General features: G+C 36.7%; 1 protein-coding gene across 1 annotated transcript in view; it reads left to right on the plus strand.

Annotated features, from left to right (window-relative positions):
* Positions 1-15,437, plus strand: part of LOC131074496 (uncharacterized) — a 30,791-nt gene extending 15,354 nt beyond the window's left edge. The window contains exon 2 of the mRNA XM_058011126.2: positions 14,989-15,437. Coding sequence (XP_057867109.1) covers positions 14,989-15,207 — 219 coding nt within the window. The 3' untranslated portion in view covers positions 15,208-15,437. The remainder of the gene's footprint in view (positions 1-14,988) is intronic.
* Positions 15,438-20,087: the final 4,650 nt, after the last annotated feature.

Below are 20,087 nucleotides of genomic sequence, written 5' to 3' on the forward strand. Positions count from 1 at the left end.
AAAAAATGCGGTCCATCAAGACAAAAGTCTAGACAGTTGGGGAAAAACGCCCTCCATCAAGATTGTGAATGGGGGAAAATCAGGGTCCATTGGAAATATGCCCAAAAACTTGGGGAAAAACGCCCCTCATTAGGATTTCTGACCCTTTAGACTTCAACTTAATGGATTTCCATCGGGAATTTAATAATTTCCACTCTCAAAGACACCTAGACATGTCAAATTTCATCATTACGCATCGGGACTTAGCCAAATTTATCAAAATTTGAGCGAGAAAATAGGGATTCCATCGGGATAAAGTGCAATTTTGACTTGAATTACCTCCTAGGAGCAAGAAAATAACCCCTAAAGGACCTCTTGATGCTTAGGCACAAAATTATCACCGACTTGTACTCATTTAGACATATTTACGCTCAAATTTCAAGGCAAAATTGAAACTCAACACCTAGCAAGAAATAAATCAAAACTCTAACGTAACTTGACACTTCAACATTTTAACATCCTTTCAACATTCTGACCGACATCCTCTCATAAGCAAAGACTAACACCAGGAAACTAGGCAAAACATCTACCCTAAAAAGCGAAAAGTGGGGGTGCCCATTTGAAATGGGGCGATGTGTGAAAACATCACAACAGGTCCTTAACCATCTGTACGAGGCACCATACCTAGCGAGGAGTCTTTCACCATTTCCCCAAGATTAGGACCTTATCCTCCTTGTCCTCATGTGGTCTTTAACCGATGGTACTTAACCATCATCATGAGGTGGCCTCATGGTCCTTAACCATCTTTACAAGGTGCCATACCTAGTGAGAAATCTTTCACCATTCCCCCTATTGTGTCCCTTATCCCTCCACCACAATTGGAGACATCAATAACATACAAATTATGCATTACAATACACAAACATTATGCAGTATTATATTTATTATTGATATACATAGAGCATCTTTGCAAAGATATGAAGTGCATGGATATTAGATTATTCTTGAAAGTAGTTTCATGACCATTGTAAGTGCATAAATATTACAAGTGTATATTATTATATTGTTTTCATCTATTCATACTAAATCGCAAGGGTTAATGTCTTCCATGCTGGATGCCTGAGATCTGATGTTAAAGGGCTCTTGACTGCATTTCCTCCAATGATTTAAAACTCGAGTCCAATATGTCATGAATAAACCTACATTTCAAATTTGCTAACTGGGTGCATTTCCATAAAAACTCTCTTGATCTTAAGAAATTCGCTTTAAACCTTGTTCATAGAAATGATTAACAATGATGCTATGTTCCGCATTAAATATAACTATTTGTCAAGGCACTATACATAACAATTTTCACAGGGCACATCAAAATGCTAAAGCTGAAGATAAACTTGAAGCCATTCATCCAGCAAATACTACTTAGGCATCTACAATAATCTTTTTTTTTTCAGCCATAATTCCAAGCAATATCAACCAAATCATCAACTCAACAATTCACCTAAAAACAAAGTTGCTTCAGACATATAAGTAATCCCTAGACAAACTACTCGTACTCTTATGCAATCTATTACTATTGACGGAGCTAAGAGACAAATATTTTGCTGTTGTAGCTAAAATTAAAACGGTCACCTCAATCCATGCATAATCAAAAACCCACATGCAGGCCTCATGCAATATCTAAGTTTCTTACTATGGAAAATCTAAAGAAGATTTCTGAAGTTGAAACTATATTATCAAAGACATTACGACAAAACCCACACAAATTGAGTTTCCACTCTCATCAACAGAATTCAAACCTAATGAATGACCCTTATGTTGGTGTTGGAAATAAGCCACACCTGGACCAATGATGGATTGGTCCAAGAGGGGCCAGTAGCTCAGTGGTAGAGCACTCCAGCAGCATATGGAAGGTCCTAGGTTCGATTCCTAGCTGGTCCATGTCTCAACATGGTATCAGAGCCAGGTCCAGGCTAGGAGCCCCAAGCACACGAGAGGTGTGGCTTAAGGGGGGGTGTTGGTTTTGGAAATAAGCCACACTTGGACTGATGATGGACTGGTCCAAGAGGGGCCAGTAGCTCAGTGGTAGAGCACTCCAGCAGCGTATGGAAGGTCCTAGGTTCGATTCCTAGCTGGTCCATGTCTCAACACCTTAGTCTATAAAGCAGTCAAGGCATCCGAATTAAAATTATCAACCCAAAGATCGATTTGATGCAGATGAAACATTTGGACAGTGAAACTTTCTTGAAGAACTCAATGACTATGCTTAAACCCATTCTTCTGCAGAGTGAAAAGGTGCATGGAGGTGTGGGGATCACTCACCATGTTGGCTTGCAAAGATTTATTATTTAATGGTGTATTTTCAGAAGAGAGGAGGTCCAGAAGGATCATTGAAAAAGGGCATTTTCTGATTGTAGATCTGAATTTCACTTGTACTTTGGATACAGTAGAAAGTAAAAACTTGTTCAAAGGGGATTGTTTTTGTGGAGCTCTACCACCAAGATTCTATTGTATAGGAGAAGCAGGGCCTTCTAAAGTAACCCTTGTCCATGTGAAGTATAATTCAGATTTGATTTCATTTTATATTCCTTGCAAAAACTATTAGGAATGTTTGCATGGGTGTAGCCTGTTTGCTGGCATGAAAAGTGTGAAGGTGATTAGCTGGCAGAGGTTAGAGATTGGATCCTCACCCTGATTTGACTTGGATTTTGTTTTTCTGGCAGAGTTTAGGGTTCAAATCCCCAACATGGTCCACTTGGATTTTGTTTTGTTTGTAGTAGTTTATTTTTTGTTGATGGTGGTTCACACTTTTTTTGGTGGTTCACACTTTGCTTGCAGTTTGGCTGTTAGCAGTTGTTTACACTTGGCACTAGAAATGTAAATTTCAAGAAGTTGTGAAAAGTCCTAAATTTGGGTTTTGTTGGCCATGTAGAACTGTTGTCATCAGGCTAATGTTTTCACCTATTTATGCAATTTACCTAGTTAGTAAATTTAGCAAACTAGTGAAGTTCAAATGTTAATTTCACATTAGGAAAGTAGTCTTGTTAACCTATAGTTGGTGCACATTGGTGTTCTAGTGCCACATCAGCTAAGCAGTCCAGCCAGCATAGTTAATGCACATTGGTGTTCTTTCTTATATTGGTGGAATTTGTTATTGTTCAATCATAGAGTTTTGTCAAAATCCTACACCTAAAATAGGTTACAGCATATTCTGAAGCAAGCCCATAAATATCACATATAAATCTTGTAGGAATCACACCATCCTCTAATATCCCACTAAACACAACAATGATGTTACTAACCATGGCCAGTGAATAATGATTTTGCAGTCTATGGCTAATGAAGAATGATTTGCAGTCCATGGCCGATGGCAACCACTTGGACCTTTGTCTTTCTCACTTACTTTCAAATAAATCTTAGACATAGTTCAGACTGCTAAAGTAATTGATGTTTTACTATTTAACCAAGAAATCGATGCCAAAGGAAAGTGCTATTTATAGAAGTTGTATCGGTGTATTATTTTATATTTGCATTTAGTTAATTACTTTATTGCATATTATGCATCTAGGATTGGATAAGCTTGCTTAGATAGGTATTTACTTAGGAAGGTTGTATTTTCTTATGTGACTTATACTTTTCTGGTTTGGTGAGTGTTGTGCACACATGTGACAGCATCTCCTTTATCCCACATTGGTTGTACATTCACATCTCTTGGTGGTGTATCCTATATACACATGCTCATAGCTCTCATTTGAGCAATCTAATCTCATATCATTGTTTATAATTAGCAAAATCTTCATATCAAACTCCTAATTCATAATTACAATAAGTAACCAAGTAATAAATTATATTACAATAAGTAAACTAGTAATAAATTATATAATGATTGACATCAAATAAATAGGAGATCATCCAGTAATTTGTGATGTCCCCATCTAAACAATCAAAATATGATAATGCCCGCTCTAAAATAGAATCTAATAATAAATGATTTTATATATATATATATATCTTAATATCAAATAAATGAATAGAATGAACTAAATAAAATCTTAATAATAATAATAAACAAGATTTAATATAAAATTTATATTTATTAAATGTTTATATTAATTTCATATTTATCAAATAATAATATAAATTATTAAATATCAGTGGCTATCTGCATAAATAATTGGATAGCGATGTTAGGGAGAAATAAAGGCAAACACGCATCTACAGGGAGCAAGACGGAGTATCATAAACAAATTCTTCAGGTTATCACAAATACCGCTTATAAAGAAGGATGGTTATTATCACGTAAGGTGTGAACAGATACCAACCCGATGATTGAATCACTAACTGAACTAAGTACAAACACAAGATGATTAAGAACGCTAATCATGGCCATTAATCAGCATCATTATGAAGAGCTGTTAATTAATAAATAGCGCCTGTTAGTCAATCATAACAAAAGGAAATGGTGCGATTAAGGATAGACAAGAGAGACGATTATACAGAGACAAGAGGCGTGTCTCTCTAGACACTATTCCTCATCATATATTAAGATGATTCAAATTCCTTCTGAAGGGGGGGGGGGGAGGGGGTATTAGGGACAACGTTATTCATATTGCGTATTACGATATAAATTATAATTGGTGGAATTCATATAAGACGACAAATATATCAGAACAGATCGAATACAATATATTGGTTGCAGCAGAATACATCTCAGATTAGAGAAACCACCACTGTAGTGCGAGTATTTTAAGTAAATCAGGAACAGCATCATCTTCAATCACATGGTAATACACAGATCAGAAATAGTGTTTCAGATTATTGTTGCTGGCCCACCAAAGCATACAAGACAGCGCATATTACCAGCAGTTTCAAGAAAGACATCTCTGCATACTTATAGAGTCATAACTGGAACAGCAGATCATCAATCGGGTCAGTGATTGGAACATATACTATTAAGTCCATGTCATATTGAATATCAGAGACGGTCACTGTCCAGATCGCCTTAATCATATCAAGGAGGCTGCATCATTATTGTCATAAGATCAGTTTCATATACTTGAACGATACTCTTACCATTGTGCATTAAGCAGTGATATATTGAGCAGGTCATATTGCGTACATTTAATGGATTAAATCAGGAATAGCAGTGATATTCTCTCATATATTATATCCTTTACATACCATAAACTTTATTAGTGATGTCATAGAATAATATTCTATGCGTAATCTGTGGTTTTGAGGAAATAAATCTTTTGCAATTGATTGATTTAGTGAATGATTCCCTACATCATATAGAATAACAAAAAGGAGACATTACATAATGAAGACAAATACTGTTTTATTACTATTGCAAATCAGCATTTAATGACATCATCGCTTAAGATACATTTGGCAGATTTATACATAAATATGTCATCTCACAATCTCTTAATTAATGCATACATGTCATGATTAAAACTCTAAATTAACTCATATATTGATTTCATGGGTGCAATGGACCTCTTGTATCATCATGAAGATGTCTATCTGACAAACGATAAATTCATAATCATACTCTCATCGATACAAATATAGTTGATAGGTTATATTTATTTTGTAATGTGCTGTTATAAGAATTTATGATTAAAATTATATATTAGATTTACTCCACTTTCAACTTCCACAAACAAGGGTTAAGCACAGTTGAGACACAAAGTGCCCAGGCAAAACTCCTTCTAACTCCCTGTAGGCTGTCATGAAAATCAGTCTTATAGTAATATAAACTGCTTGAACGCACATCTTACCAGTCAGAATAGAGTAAAGCACACTAAAGTTCAAGTTAGGGTTAGGCATTTACATGCCTGAGGCCCACAATCTCATAAATAAAGTCAACCTCTTGTTTATGTTACAAGTGCGGTTGCTGTTGCACCAAAAGATCGACCTGTTAATGCCCCATACAACCACTAGACTTATAGAATCCACGGGAGGTGGTTAAGCCATGTCACAAACCCGAGCGTTGCGTTGCACAACACAAGGAGATCAAGGGCGCACACCTTGCAACAATCCCCCCCCGCCCCCCCCTAGCGAAAGCGAGGGGTTTGAACCTGTGATCAAGTTCTGATACCACTTGTTACAAGTGCGGTTGGCGTTACACCAAAAGATCGACCTGTTAATGCCTGATACAACGGCTAGACTTATAGAATCCACAGGAGGCAGTTAAGCCATGTCACAAACCCGAGCGCTGCGCTGCACAACACAAGGAGACCAAGGGCGCACACCTTGCAACAGTTTAAACTTTAAATAATAACTCTAAATTGCTTGTGCACTAATCCATGATTAGGGCTGAATACCCTCTTCACCTCATGAGGTTTAACTATGGAGGTGACATTGCTAATCCAAGCAAATTGTTTTTAAAAAGCCAAGTTAAATCAACCAAAAAAAGTTGCACCAGCTTTATAATAAATAGTACCATGTTTAAGACTTAAAAATACATCTATAACCTTTATATGCTTAAGGTTAATGCGGCCATCAATGCCTAGAGTCCTATAACCAAGCAATGCAATTAGTGAAAATATGACCTTGGCAACAGCAAGCAAGTTGGAATGTCTATCAAGAAAGCATGGAAGTCTATTACGCATTTGACACCCGAGTCTACAATGACACAACAATATTTAACATATCTAGTGGATGTCACTCATTCAAAATGCAATTATCCTTACAGCAAATGACAAGTCAATGATGCAGAGTGTGTTGGTTCACCTCCGAAAGTCATCATTTCTCGATTTTCTGTCTTTTCCCTGAGATGCTCACCCTTAGGTCACGAGCTTCATGAAGGGGAGTAATCTGCATATCACTTAAACAAGAAAAAAGAGTAGTAGTCATTATCAATCTACAAGCATAATGACAACAACATTAATTAGATACATCAAATAATCTAAACCATCAATCGCATCAAATAATATAAAAAATTATTAAAAAATATAAATCAATCATGTACATACAAAATTTTAAATCGCATAATAATAGCCACATCTCTTATTAATTGCTAATAAAATAACAACATCAGAGTTATTACAAGATGGGTTGAGACATTCTACAAACTTGGCAGATCATTTGATTTCCTGGTCCCCTTAGGTCATTGGGTTTTCTTTGCTTAGTGGCATTAATTTATTTGAATCAATGGTATTAATACTCAGTGGCATTATTTTTTTTGACACGGTGGCTTTAATTTCTTCAGATTTGACATTGGATTTAGATTGTTATGTTTCTTCTTGATGACTTCTTTCCTTTTTATTATTGTAAGAATAATTTTCATTATACTTCAAAGTCACTTTCAGTGGGAAGATCTTTCAAAATAATATAGTGATGAGGAATTTGGATAGATTGTCCAACAATTGATATGCTTATTCATCTACAACCAAGTTACCCCTGATTTGTTATACTTTTCTCTGATGCGCTCGGTATCAAGATTTACTACAAATCATCAAAACTTCTGTAAGTTCATTTTTCTCTTCATTTCTTAGTAACAATTTGCTCGTGTTGCTTGACCTCTGTTTGGGTAGATTTTCCAACAATTGATATACTTCTTATTTGCAACCAAGCTACCCCAGATAAAATCTGTATGAACCTGGTTTTTTCACACTCTTCTTTGATTAAGAATTACTACAAATCATCAAAATCTTGGGTGTGTTCATCTTCTCTTCATTTCTTAGTAATAATTGGCTCTTGTATTTGTTGACCTCTAAACTTCTGCTCGTTTATCCTATGCCCTTGTTAATAATTATTGTCAAATGACTTCAATTCCACTTCAATTTGACTCAACTGTGCACAAAGGCAAAGATGCTGGAAGCCTTTGATATAAATTTCTACAGTAGCAAATTACTAGTTGCGGTACAGTAGTATAATTGTAATTACAGATTATGAACGGTGAACAACATAAAAGAATGTCAAAACAATGTTTTTATTGCATATTTATTTTCAGTACAATGCTTTGCTAGTACAGGGAGGACTTGTTGCAAATTAGTGCCTTCCCTGACAATGAATATGCTATTTGTAGGACCAATGGTTTTTGGGTAAGACACAACTGCCCATAACTAGCATTTGTAGCCCACTACCTAAGCTGACAATCAATTAACAACCACCCAATTTGGCTACATAACATGCAATTGATTAATGAGAGCGTGAAAATCTGATTTTTTAATTTGTGGATTTAAACACTTTAAAAGAGTGAAGCTGGGCTGAGAAGAGGGAAGCATGCAAAGAAGTGATCACAGCTTGTAAGCTAGAGATTGTGAAATTTCCATGAGTCAAGTTATTTATGTTGTGTACATTGTAGGAGTTTGAGAATAGGGAGCATAATTTTGGTGTCAATGTATTTCTAATAAATAATTGATTTATCTCTTTCCAAGAAGCATTTAATGGAGAAATCATATTTATCATGTAATGCACATTGATTGACTGAGTAACAGAAGTTATTCATTGAATCCTCAACCATGTCATCCTGGTATCGGAGTGGAGTTTGAAACTTAGTTGAGTTGAAAGTGAGACAAGAAGTTGCAGAATGGATTAAAAGAGGAAGAATAGTTGGCAAAGGTCCAAGAGAAGGTAGAAGGCCACCATGAGCGGATGGTAGAGATATTTTAAATATGTTGAAGCTTGAGAGCCACGCAATAAAAGCCATTAAGTTTTGTCCAGTAAACAAGAATATAAGAAGAAGAGTGATGAAAGTGATGAGGAGAAATCGTATTCTTGAGAACGTTGAGTACAACCACAATCTTTACCTAAAGAGGTTAACATTTAAATAGACCTCATAGAATGGATTGATTGGGTTATGACAGAGAAGTATCTGGGTATGAATATGCTGAAGATCTGGAGAAGGTACAATTGACTGCGCCAAGTTGAAGGGCTATTTGTCATTATTTTGGCGTTGAATCTGAACTGTGCTTAGAGTACATGCTAGTGGTGCATGAAGAGGAAAAAGATAATTGTGTAATATTAGAAGTTCTGATATTGAGAACAAATGAAACCAAGGAAGTAAAAACATTTACTGTTGATAATTTGGAATTGGCATGCTTGAGGGAAGATAAGTTTCAAAACCAAAATTGTTAAATCAGGTTCACATTCGAATTGTCTAGGGGAGCCAAAAATAGAACAGAACTAGGCATCTAGGATGGGTGACCTTATTGGTAGAATACAATTCATCCATTGTAAGAAAGAGTGCATCTACCTTTTACCGTCCATTGAATCAACAAATTTCAACATCAAAAGAACACCCATTCTTCCTCACTCTGTTCCACAGTTGATAGTTCTATTACCTAGTTGAAGATTGCTCCTCCAAGCTGAAAGAAGATCAGAGAAAGGATGGCCATACTTCATATCTGATTAAAATTGGAAGGGCTGGAACTATACTGGACAGAATGGAGATGATCCTTGCTTTTTCCACGAGGAAATTTTGAAAACCATTCCTTATTTGATGATTTCAAAATGAGGTGTTTGAAGAAGGGACAACCATCCTTCCTTGTTATTCATTCTTCAAGTGTGTAAAGAAATTTTGGAGTGGTGGAGAAGGTATAACTGCCCTGCCTCCCTCTAGCATTTAAATCATTGCATGGTGAATAGGGGATGACCCTCCATTCTTTTCTAAACATTCAACAAGGTTGTGACTGCTGATTTCAAAAAATTTCCATTACAAAAAAGGGATGAACATTCATTATCTCCATGCAATGAAAGCTTGGTTTCTAGATTAGATTCAGAATGCTCAGCAGGCTGATTAAAAATTTTAGGAGATTTTTCTGTACACTTGGATGCGTGTTAGGCTTCACACTTGACATGTAGCTAAGTTAATCCATATATAGATACTATATAGTCATGTTTGCCGGATTTATCTCATTGTCCAACATCTAATTTGATGATAAATTTTTCATCTTCCCCACTTGTGTTTCTGTTCTCTACTAAAGAACAAGAGCCATGAATATAACTATTTAGTTAGATAAGAGATGGGATCGGTACCTTGGAAGAGTGAAGCTTCTAGAAGAAGGAAGTTTGCAAGAAAGTGGATAAGTGCAACGTGCAAGTGGGAGATAATTATATTATCTAGAACTCAAGTTACGTGTACTGTGTGATGTAAATGAGTTTGAAAATAGAGAGCAAATCATTGCATGCTAACATGCAAGCCTGTGTGCCAGCCTTATACATTTACATTGTAGTGCATAATCCCACATAAAGCTCCTTGCACCATGCATTAGGTGCCTAGTACTAGGAACTATTTTGCGCACCTGCACATAACTCCTAGCTTCTATGCCACTCACGTGGTGCTTGGAACCATGTCATGCATCTTCTAAGACATTATGATTATATAATTCATTCACAACCCTTTGATGTGTTAATCACCCAATGCCAAGGAGCATGTTGCATAGCTTCATAGGCAATTTTATGCCTACGTGTATTAGCACATACAGAGCACATAGCCTAGAATATGAAGCAGAATGTCACCCAACATCTTGGACTTTCATGCAACAATCCAAGGCACCTTTTGGAGCTGTCTAATGACACCACCTGTCAGCACAACATGTGGCCAAATTCTTACCTTTGGGAGATGAAGCATCACATGGATGCTCAATTGATTTAACTTCCATAATATCCTTTGTATTCATGATCGTGTTGTTTGTAAATGCTCATCTGTAACATAAACAAATGGGCCAACATTAGGCATGCAATTTTATAGGATAGATAGGAGTAAATAAACAACAATACATCTCCCTCAAGAGTATGTCGTGTACAAAACATACAGATTAATAAAATAGTTTGTTCTGGTTCTCCATTCTCGTGTTCTTCTCTATTTGAAGCTTTATCTCCGTATTGTTTTTGCACATTTACAGCACATCTAGATACTCTTCCAAAACATTGGCCTCTTGATCAGGAGAATTTCATTGTATTAGTGTATTTATGGCTAATAGCTGCAGATGTAATGAATGAAGAAAATCGCATTTTTGTTATCGTGTATATTTATTGTTTTCAGTACTTACCATGTCATACTGGACCACACTCTTGCTGAATGGTGACAGTTGTCTAATTGATTTTGAGCCATGCATGACTGTGCAGGTGTCCATTTCATATAATATATCTAAATAGTTGTGCTTGCTATGGATGTATTTATATTGTAGGCCTTGCCTCCTTTATTTCTTATTGGGAATATGTTGTGCCTACTTTGAATAATCATTAAATGTTGTAATATAACAAGGTTTGGATGGAAGTGAATTATACTGTCTATTGGAGCTTATTGCTTCATTCACAAGACATGTTTTGAGGTAATCTTAGATAAACACAAATTAAGGATGATTAAATGTATTGAAAACATTTTTGAACTTATATGGTAGAGCATCCTCTATACAAAATCAACATGGTCTAATCTTAAATAATTAGATCTTTGTTTACTATATGAAGCTCAATATGGTCTATTCAAGATAATTAGATCTTTGTTTAGGCATAGTTATTTGAAAGTGCCTTCTTTGAGCATCTTGATGAATATTTAGGGTAGTTTGAGGGTTATTTTCAATCATAGCTACAATACTCAAATTTGGTGCTAATTCAGCAAACTGATTTTTGACTTGGGCTTAGACTCGGTGCCCAAACTCTGATTTTTGACCTGTACTCGGACACAGCTCCCAATATTGGTGCAGGCTCAAATTGAGAAAACCATGAAATATAGAGATTTTTAAGGATTTAAAATTTGTATCATGCACCCTTCGATAAAGAAACTTAAAGACACAGTAAACTAATCAAATAGAAGCTACTTTGATCACGTACACAAGTGTACATCAATCACATGAATATAAAAGCAAATTTTAGTTGAAGGAAACAACATTTTAAGATATTTAAGTATTGCCAATTTTTCAAGATATACAAAACTCATGTATTATGATATCCATGGCATCAAAAACAAAAATCACAATATGTCCAAGGGGTTGAGCTTAATTGGTAAATCACAATATGTCCAAGGGGTTGAGCTTAATTGGTTAAAGCGTTGAGTTCTTATTGTGGAGATCCAAGTTCAAATTTCAAAGGGACATCTAATATGGAATTTTAAGTTGTGACTCTCGGTCTTCCATAGTTGGCTTCCATTGTGGAGGTGGTTTCTAAATAAGTGGATTTCCAAGTTGTGATGCTTGGTCTTCCATAGTTGGCTTCTATTGTGGAAGTGGTTTCTAAATGGGTAGTTTCTAAGTTGTGATTCTTGTTCTTACATAGGTGGTTGTTAGAAAGGAGCTGATATTAGTCTCATTGTTGTGCTCGCAAGAGCTTGTATTGGTTTTATGTTGATGCTCATATGAGCATAATATTTGTAAACGATAGCAATATAAAAAAATCACAGCCATGAGCTATGATAGAAAGGAGCTTGTATCTCTTAGCGCAACATTACTAGCTCCATGAGGAGTCATGTGCTTGTATCTCAACAAGTCTATAAATGCTGCTACATCCCTAGGATCATTACTCAGAATAGGGTTTTATCTAGCAAACTAGAAGTATAAATGTAATTTAATTACTAGGAATTTAATTGGGAAAAAGTTGAAAAAATAAAAAAATTGCTCCTCCATCCAACATGGCCCAAAAAAATATGTTTTTGTTTTTTAAAACTAAACCATGGATTTGGGAGTAGTTTCCCCAATTGGGTCAAGGGCAGTGCGCTTAGCAAGGTTGAGGGGCCGTCCCGACTACCAAGTCCAAATTAAAGTGTTTGAGACCACATAAATCATCATGGCACATGTCATTTTTCATATCTGTATTACTTTTAATCATACTCCAAAAGTTCTCCAAACCCTTCCAAAAACACTTGACTTTAATGCTTTTACATTTAAGCATTTTCAAATTTGTACGGCTTTTTTCTTTGTTTTCATAGACATGGCCGAGTCTACCCATCAGGGTTCACTAAGTCCAATGAATCTGACTAGTCTTGCTGAGTATCCTTGTCGCAAGTCGTCGGGCCTCATTGTAACCTACTCTCTTTGTGACTTGCTAAGTCTGGATGAGTCCTGAACACCATTTTCACATTAATAGCCTTGTTATGCAAACTTACATTTCAAGGATTTGATTGAAGGGCTTTTTATTGGGTATAAGGAAAATGCATACAATAATACATTGGGCCATTTGGTAATAAAATCTACTTGCTATTGACATTCTACTAGTTAGAGTTCGAGCACGTAGAAAGTTATATAAGATGTGTGCTTCTCATCGTGCACATTTTACAAAAAAAATGATAAAATACAACACACGACAAGCCCAAATTGTGCACATCCACAAGAATCCTACCAAATGGAGCAGAGATCATTCCAGGCTTTCCATGAAACTTTATTGTTTCTTAACACTTGCATAATGCAATATATTCTAAGAAGATTTTATTTTCCAAAATACGTTAAAGGACATTGTGGCGGACGTGGATAGCAGATTGAATTCATTTTTATTTGTCAAAATTGGAGTGAAATAAAACAAAGTATTAACCCGCTTTCCACTTTGTTTCAAAGAGGTATATAAGCTCTTATTAAGTTTTTGTGAAGGTTTTAATTCTGTTTTCCAGTTGATCTTCTTGCATGAACAGATCCATTGTCCAAGATTATATCCAAGCTGCAAACTCCAATCAATTCATCATTTTAGGTTCTTATCTATACTTGGATCATGTCTTCTATGCAAAACTATATACCTTATAAGCAAAATCAGCAATATCTAAAATAAATTATAGAACGTACTTGGATGCATCTCATGTCTAATGGGAGCACTGCACTTGGATCCCACAATAGAAATTTGTAACTGTAATTATGAGAGACAATTGCATGAATTGCATAATACATGCGCACATTAAGCTAGGTATTTTATATCTCGTCCCTTGAGAATAGCTGTGCCCTTGGTGTCATCACAAGATCACATGCACAAATACCGCCTTGAATCGGCTGCAATCAATTACATGTCTTCTCATTTGTACTACTTGTCTGGGAAGTCCCATGTGTGGTCAGCCTTTTTATAGACATTCGACTGAAACGTGGTGGGAGAATATAATTGCAATATAGTTCCAACACCTTGTGGTCATAGATGGAAGGAAATTAAATAACGCTAGAGATTCGAGGTGGGGTGGAAGGCCATCTCCATGTATAGTTGCAAATGAACATAGTTCCATGGAGTTTCCTAACGAGGGGACATGGGGACAGGTTTTGGGGATGGGGGGACGGTGGTGGGGAAATACATATAGTACTTGAAAATATAGTTTGATAAGATGTTTAAGAATTTTAAATGGAACTTTGAAAAACTAGTTTCAAACATTTGTATTTTGAAGGGAACATTAACTTGGTGTCACTACTCTTCTTGCTCCTCCTCAACCCTCTTGCCTTCACTCTCACTCTTTCACCTTACACTTGCAGCTCATTCATCACACTATCAGCTTCTTGTTGATTTGTGACTTAAAAAAAGGATAGGAGGCAGTTTTATAGAATTTGTCGGGTTTGGGTGGGGCCCATAGGCCTTTAGGGTTCAGCATTGGTCACAGAGTTCATTTTAATTTTTTTTGGTTGTCTGGCCGTGGGAGATACTTGGGCATCCTCGAGATGTCCTGGGGACATCCCAACATCCCCGACATCTCAGTGGTGGCAGGACATCCCCCCAAGTCTCCAAGTCTTAGAGACATCCCTGTCTCGGAAATGCAGGGGTTTTTTTTTGGGGGGGGGGGGTGTGGATGCGTGCCCACAGAACACTGGAAATGAATGAATTTTTTATTGTTGTTTTGCTTCTCATTTGTTTCACACATATTGCTACTTATGTTTGTGGATAGATTTACACAGTAATACATTCTCCATTTTTATTATATATTATGGATGTGAGTTTCTTTTTCATAACATTATTGGGACCATGTGTGGATCTAATAGGCTTGTTTATCTATTAAATATCATGGGGTTGGGAAAATGGTTTCATTTTTCTTCATGAAATGTTTCTACAAGCTTGAAATACCTAGAGGCTTTAGTTTTGTTGCTAATGTTTGAGGACTGTTTACAGGTCAAAGACCCTACAGCCCGTGTTGAACATGAAGCAAGTACATCAAAGATTGGGGAAGATCAGTTATTCTATTTCCAGCAGAGGGGAATTGACCCAGAGAAAGCAGTAGCAGCTATCATTGGTGGATTTTGTAGGGATGTATTCAATGAGCTCCCCCTTGAATTTGCAGCTGAAGTAAATCAACTTATGAGCTTAAAGCTTGAAGGCAGTGTTGGTTAGGTGTTTTCAATTTTGACTCTGTAACACTAGCCATTCACAGAGTCTTAATAAATGAGGACATTGTATGCTTAAGCCTTAAACACTAATGTATGTATAATACTAATATTGGCACTTCGCATGGATGTATTTATCAGTATCCTCTGCCTATAAAACAATTCTGTACATTTTTGTATTAAATCTGCGATTATGCTCTTGAAAATCAACCTACATGATGGGATAATTTATGTTTTTTTTTTCTGTACTCTTAACTAAGTGTGATGGGGTTTAGAATAAAGTTATGCCAGGGTTAAGGATTGGGATCAACAAATTCACTTTCTTCAATAGACAAGGATAAGCGATTATAGAGATCATGATAGATTAAAGCTTGTAAAATTCTGGTCATTGAACTGTTAATGAATGAATGCTTTGTTTGTAATATAAGAAAGAAACACAGAAAATAACGGAAAAGCATTTTGAAGGTTCGCTGAATGATACTGATCATACCATTACAAAGTGTTTTCAGTTTAATGATATTAAATTCTAAATTTTGTTTTGCCCCACATTTTTGTTATCTTATGCAAAACAGATATACGTTATTATGAGGAAAATAGAAGCAGTACTCTTCCCTATGATAATGATGCTACTTGAGAAACGAAAGAGATTAAAAAAAGTTTCTGATTTTTGCATTGAAGATAATGTTCATTGCAGAAGAAACTAAAGAATTTGAAGGAGCTTAACAGGCATGTATCTTCTCTATCATCTCTCAGAATTTACATAGGAACAAGGTATGCATGTCAGCATCCTATTTGTACATTTTGAAATAAGTACTCTTTGGTGCCATAAAATTGCATGTATGAAATCTGGTTTCAATAGCATGTGCAAGCTTGAGGAGTTGTGGTATGAATGAATAGATATATTCCCCTCTCTCTAGGTTTGCCTGTTCAGATCAAATGATCTCTTCTATGGGGAAATGTCCAATTGAGAAAATTGGCTTTGACTGCCAAGTGGGAGGACTGCAATAATTTTTATGCTTTGCAGAATAGATACACAAGGAAACAAGGAATCTATATTTTAGGCCCTAGATGTGAAGGATGTCGAGAGATGCCAAAGAGATAGATGATGTGAAGATAAATGCATTAGTGAGTTTAACAAAGGAAATGATGTTGAACCTAGGGCAGTATAGTGGGAGAAAAAAATTATTTAATGCTGCACAAAGCATTAGTTGTGTGATCATATTGTCCCAATGGGAACTTCCACCCCTAACGTAGACAATCTAGACATTGAAATTGCTGTCCAGTGTTTAGGTGATGACTGCAATTATCACCAATGCTTCATTCTCGATGGACAAGAGACTTTGGAATATTCTGCTACTCCTTGCCATTCCCAAGTGGTCGCATTTTGTTCCCATGCCAATTCATGATAAGCAGATATACCATGCTCCTTCCTTGCTATACCATGCTACAAGTGGAAAAAGTTGCATGTAAATGACAACATTGCCACAAAAGGATAGGCATGCATACAACACTAAAAATGCCTACACTGCTGACCATCTTATTGATTTTACTAGTTTTGTTTGAAGTCAACACTAATGCAATCGAATGCCCAAATTACCCACTCCTGCTATAAACGAGAGGATGTTAGTACCAATCATCGTGAAGGAAATGTGAAGGCTGAAATTGATCCATGACCTCACTTTTTTTTGGGTGCCTCGTTGGCCTCTAAGTAGACATGCTTTTCATGCTCACTCGGTGTGAGTGCTTAATCCTCCTTCCTTTCTCTGCAAGCAGGGTTAGCATTTTGAATATAGCTATATTCATAGTGTTGCTCTTATGCCCATGCAAATGAAAGAAACCCATCTTTTCTCCTTTACAAATCAACTAAGCCTCTACCTAAGAATTAAATGACAATCCCTTAACCATGCAATGCTAGTGAAAGATATCTCCTTAATCCCTGTGTTATGGTAAGCTGCCTCTACTCTTTTCCTGGTGGGTGCTCATTCTTTTCTTTTGCCATGTTCTGGGTGAAGTTTTGGTTGATATCTTCCAACACTTGCCATCCCAATGGTCTTCAATCTTGTAGTTGACCAATAATTATGAAATTTGAACATATTCAAATCAATCGAATTCTTACCTCCTGTGTACATCTTGACCTTCCTCTTTCTTATGCTTTAGAGAGGTTTCTTCTCCTTTCATCTTCGTTATGAAACATAGGCTCCTTGTGGTATTTGTCTTGCGCATTATCTCGCAATGGGTAATACTCTACAACTAGTATAAGGAACACGATACTTGCATTCTTGTGCATCATGTCCATCTTGCTATAGAAACAAAAGATGTGTTGTTCACCTTTGGCATGCTTTCCTTGATTTCCTATATGCTGGCTTGCCTCCTTCCTAGGCTTGATTGGTGGTGAACTAGGTCGAGTGGAATCTCGCCATTTTCTCATTGAATCTATTAGAAAGGGTAGAGACTCCTTTGAAGGCTTTACTTTGCCCCCTTGAGGAGTGCTAGGCTACTTGCCCTCTTGAGGTAGTGTTAGGCTACCTTCCCCTTTAGCACCCCACTCAACAATTCGAGGCTTCAAGCTTTAACAAAAAGAATGACACCGTTACCTTGTGTGGGTTGCTTTTTCCAAGTTGTGGCTTGGGCTTCTTCTCTCTGCATTTTTACCCATGCATTTTTGGAACATTCTCCAACTTCTTGTACAACATTAAAATATTCCACAATTACATATTGAGGTCTTTGCTCAACCTCTATGGAATTAACTGCACATTGGATGTTCCTTGCAAGCCCTCTCCCAGTATTGTCCATCCTATTGATGTAATTAAGTCAGCAAACTTTAAGGGCTATAATAGCCACAAAACATGAGTTTAGAAGCTTTATGGAGCAAACTACTTGAGCCCTACAAAACATAACAACCACCATAGGCAATCTTAGGACAAACCAAGGGAATGAAAGGGAAAGATCTCCAAGTCAATTAGAAAGTGATAATAGGACCACCCGGGAGTCTACACCTAGAACAAATGTACCACCTTTTCTATTTAGGGAAGAGACATCCAGAGGTAGTGAAGAAACCCATATCACTGGCATGAGGTAGTGAAGAAACCCATATCACTGGCATGAGGGAACTTGTTGCAAAATATGCAAGATTAGACCCTGAAATTAAAAGAAGTATTCCCTTCTTTGAATTTTGTGAAGCTGATTCAAGGAGAAACTATAAGAAAAGGACACAACCTAACATGGAGATACAAAACAAGGTGGGGAAAATGACCATTCCCAACTTTGATGGGTTTGGGAAAATCTCAGCTCATTTATGCATTCAAAAATTAGAGACTTACCTCACCCTTTGTCCTATGACAGAAAGGGATGCTATTGCATTTGCCATATTGCATCGAGAAGGAACATCACATGAATGGTGGTATCATGGCCTAGTTACACAAGCCCATATAAATGTTAAGACCTATGATGACTTCAATAAAAAACAAGATTTGACCACACCCATCCCCCAAAACATTTCAAGGAGCTTACAAGATAAGACAAAGGGGAACCCTTGAAGAATATATCTCAAAATTCCAAATGTTAGCTGTTATGGACCTAGAGATATCCAAAGAAAGACTCATCTACCCATTCATAGAGGGACTAACTAATGCAACCCGAGGTCTAGTAAGCACTTTTGGTCCCCCTTCTCTTCAAAAAGGAATCCTTAAAGCTACTCAACTTGAGGCTGCCCAAACCAAGGGACGAGATCACTCTAAGAAAACAACATCTAAGGATAAGCATCTCCATGATATAGAGGGCGCAAAAGGACATCCCTCTCCTATGATGACCACGAGGAACTAAGAAGTAAGGGCTTGTGCTTTGATTGTAAGAAGAAATGGGAATGTGGACACAAGTGTGGGCAAGAAGAAAGCCGAGGAGGGAAGTTATGATTTAAGTGCAAGGAAACATGGAAACTTGGACATCAATGCACATGAAGAAATAAAAAGAGTAACTTATGTTACAAGTGTGGAAAAAATTGGGAACCCAACCATGTATGCAAAAAAAGGAGCCAAACTCACCACATGGAAACTACATCAAATGAAGAAGAGGAAACACAATACTTCAAAGGATTTAAGGTAGCACTAGCTGATGGCTTTGCAGCTTCATGTACAAAGAAGGTTCCTCAACTCAATATCTCTATGGGAAAGTATGAAATCAAGGACAAATTCTCTATTGTGAAACTAGGGGACACTGATTTAATCTTGGGAATTCCTTGGCTGGATTCATTAGGGGATATCCATCTAAACTTTTCAAAGTTGGAGCTAAGTTTTGAAAACAATGGGGAAATAATTGTATTGCAAGGACTTTCTAATGGATTTTCTAGGGTAGTTTCAATAAAGAAGATGGGCAAAATTCTTAGTCATAACCAAGCAAAATGGGTAGCCCAATGTTTAATCTTAGATAAGAATACCCCCAAAGGGAAACTAATCCATGTGGGCATCCACCCATTACTAAAGAAACACAAAAGGGTTTTTGATGATATCCCTCCCAAATTGCCTCCTAAGAGAGGCTTTGAGCATTCCATTGAGTTAGAAGAAGGAACAAAGCTAGTAGTCATCACACCCTACTACCATCCACACAAATACAAGGAGGAAATCGAAAAAACAATAAAGGAGTCATTAAAAATGGGGCACATTTAGCCAAGTTGCAGCATGTTCGCCTCGTCCATGGTACTCTCCAAGAAAAAAGATGGCTGAATGAGGATGTGCATTGATTATCGGGCCTTGAATACAAAGACCATCGAGAATAGGTACCCCATTCCCCGAATTGATGAACTTATTGATGGGCTTCACGACGTAGTCTACTCTTCCAAGATAGATTTTGATGCAGAGCATCTATCACAAACCATAAAACCTTCATTCAAGG

This window comes from Cryptomeria japonica, chromosome 9 (genome assembly GCF_030272615.1).
Source record: "Cryptomeria japonica chromosome 9, Sugi_1.0, whole genome shotgun sequence".
Lineage (NCBI taxonomy): Eukaryota > Viridiplantae > Streptophyta > Pinopsida > Cupressales > Cupressaceae > Cryptomeria > Cryptomeria japonica.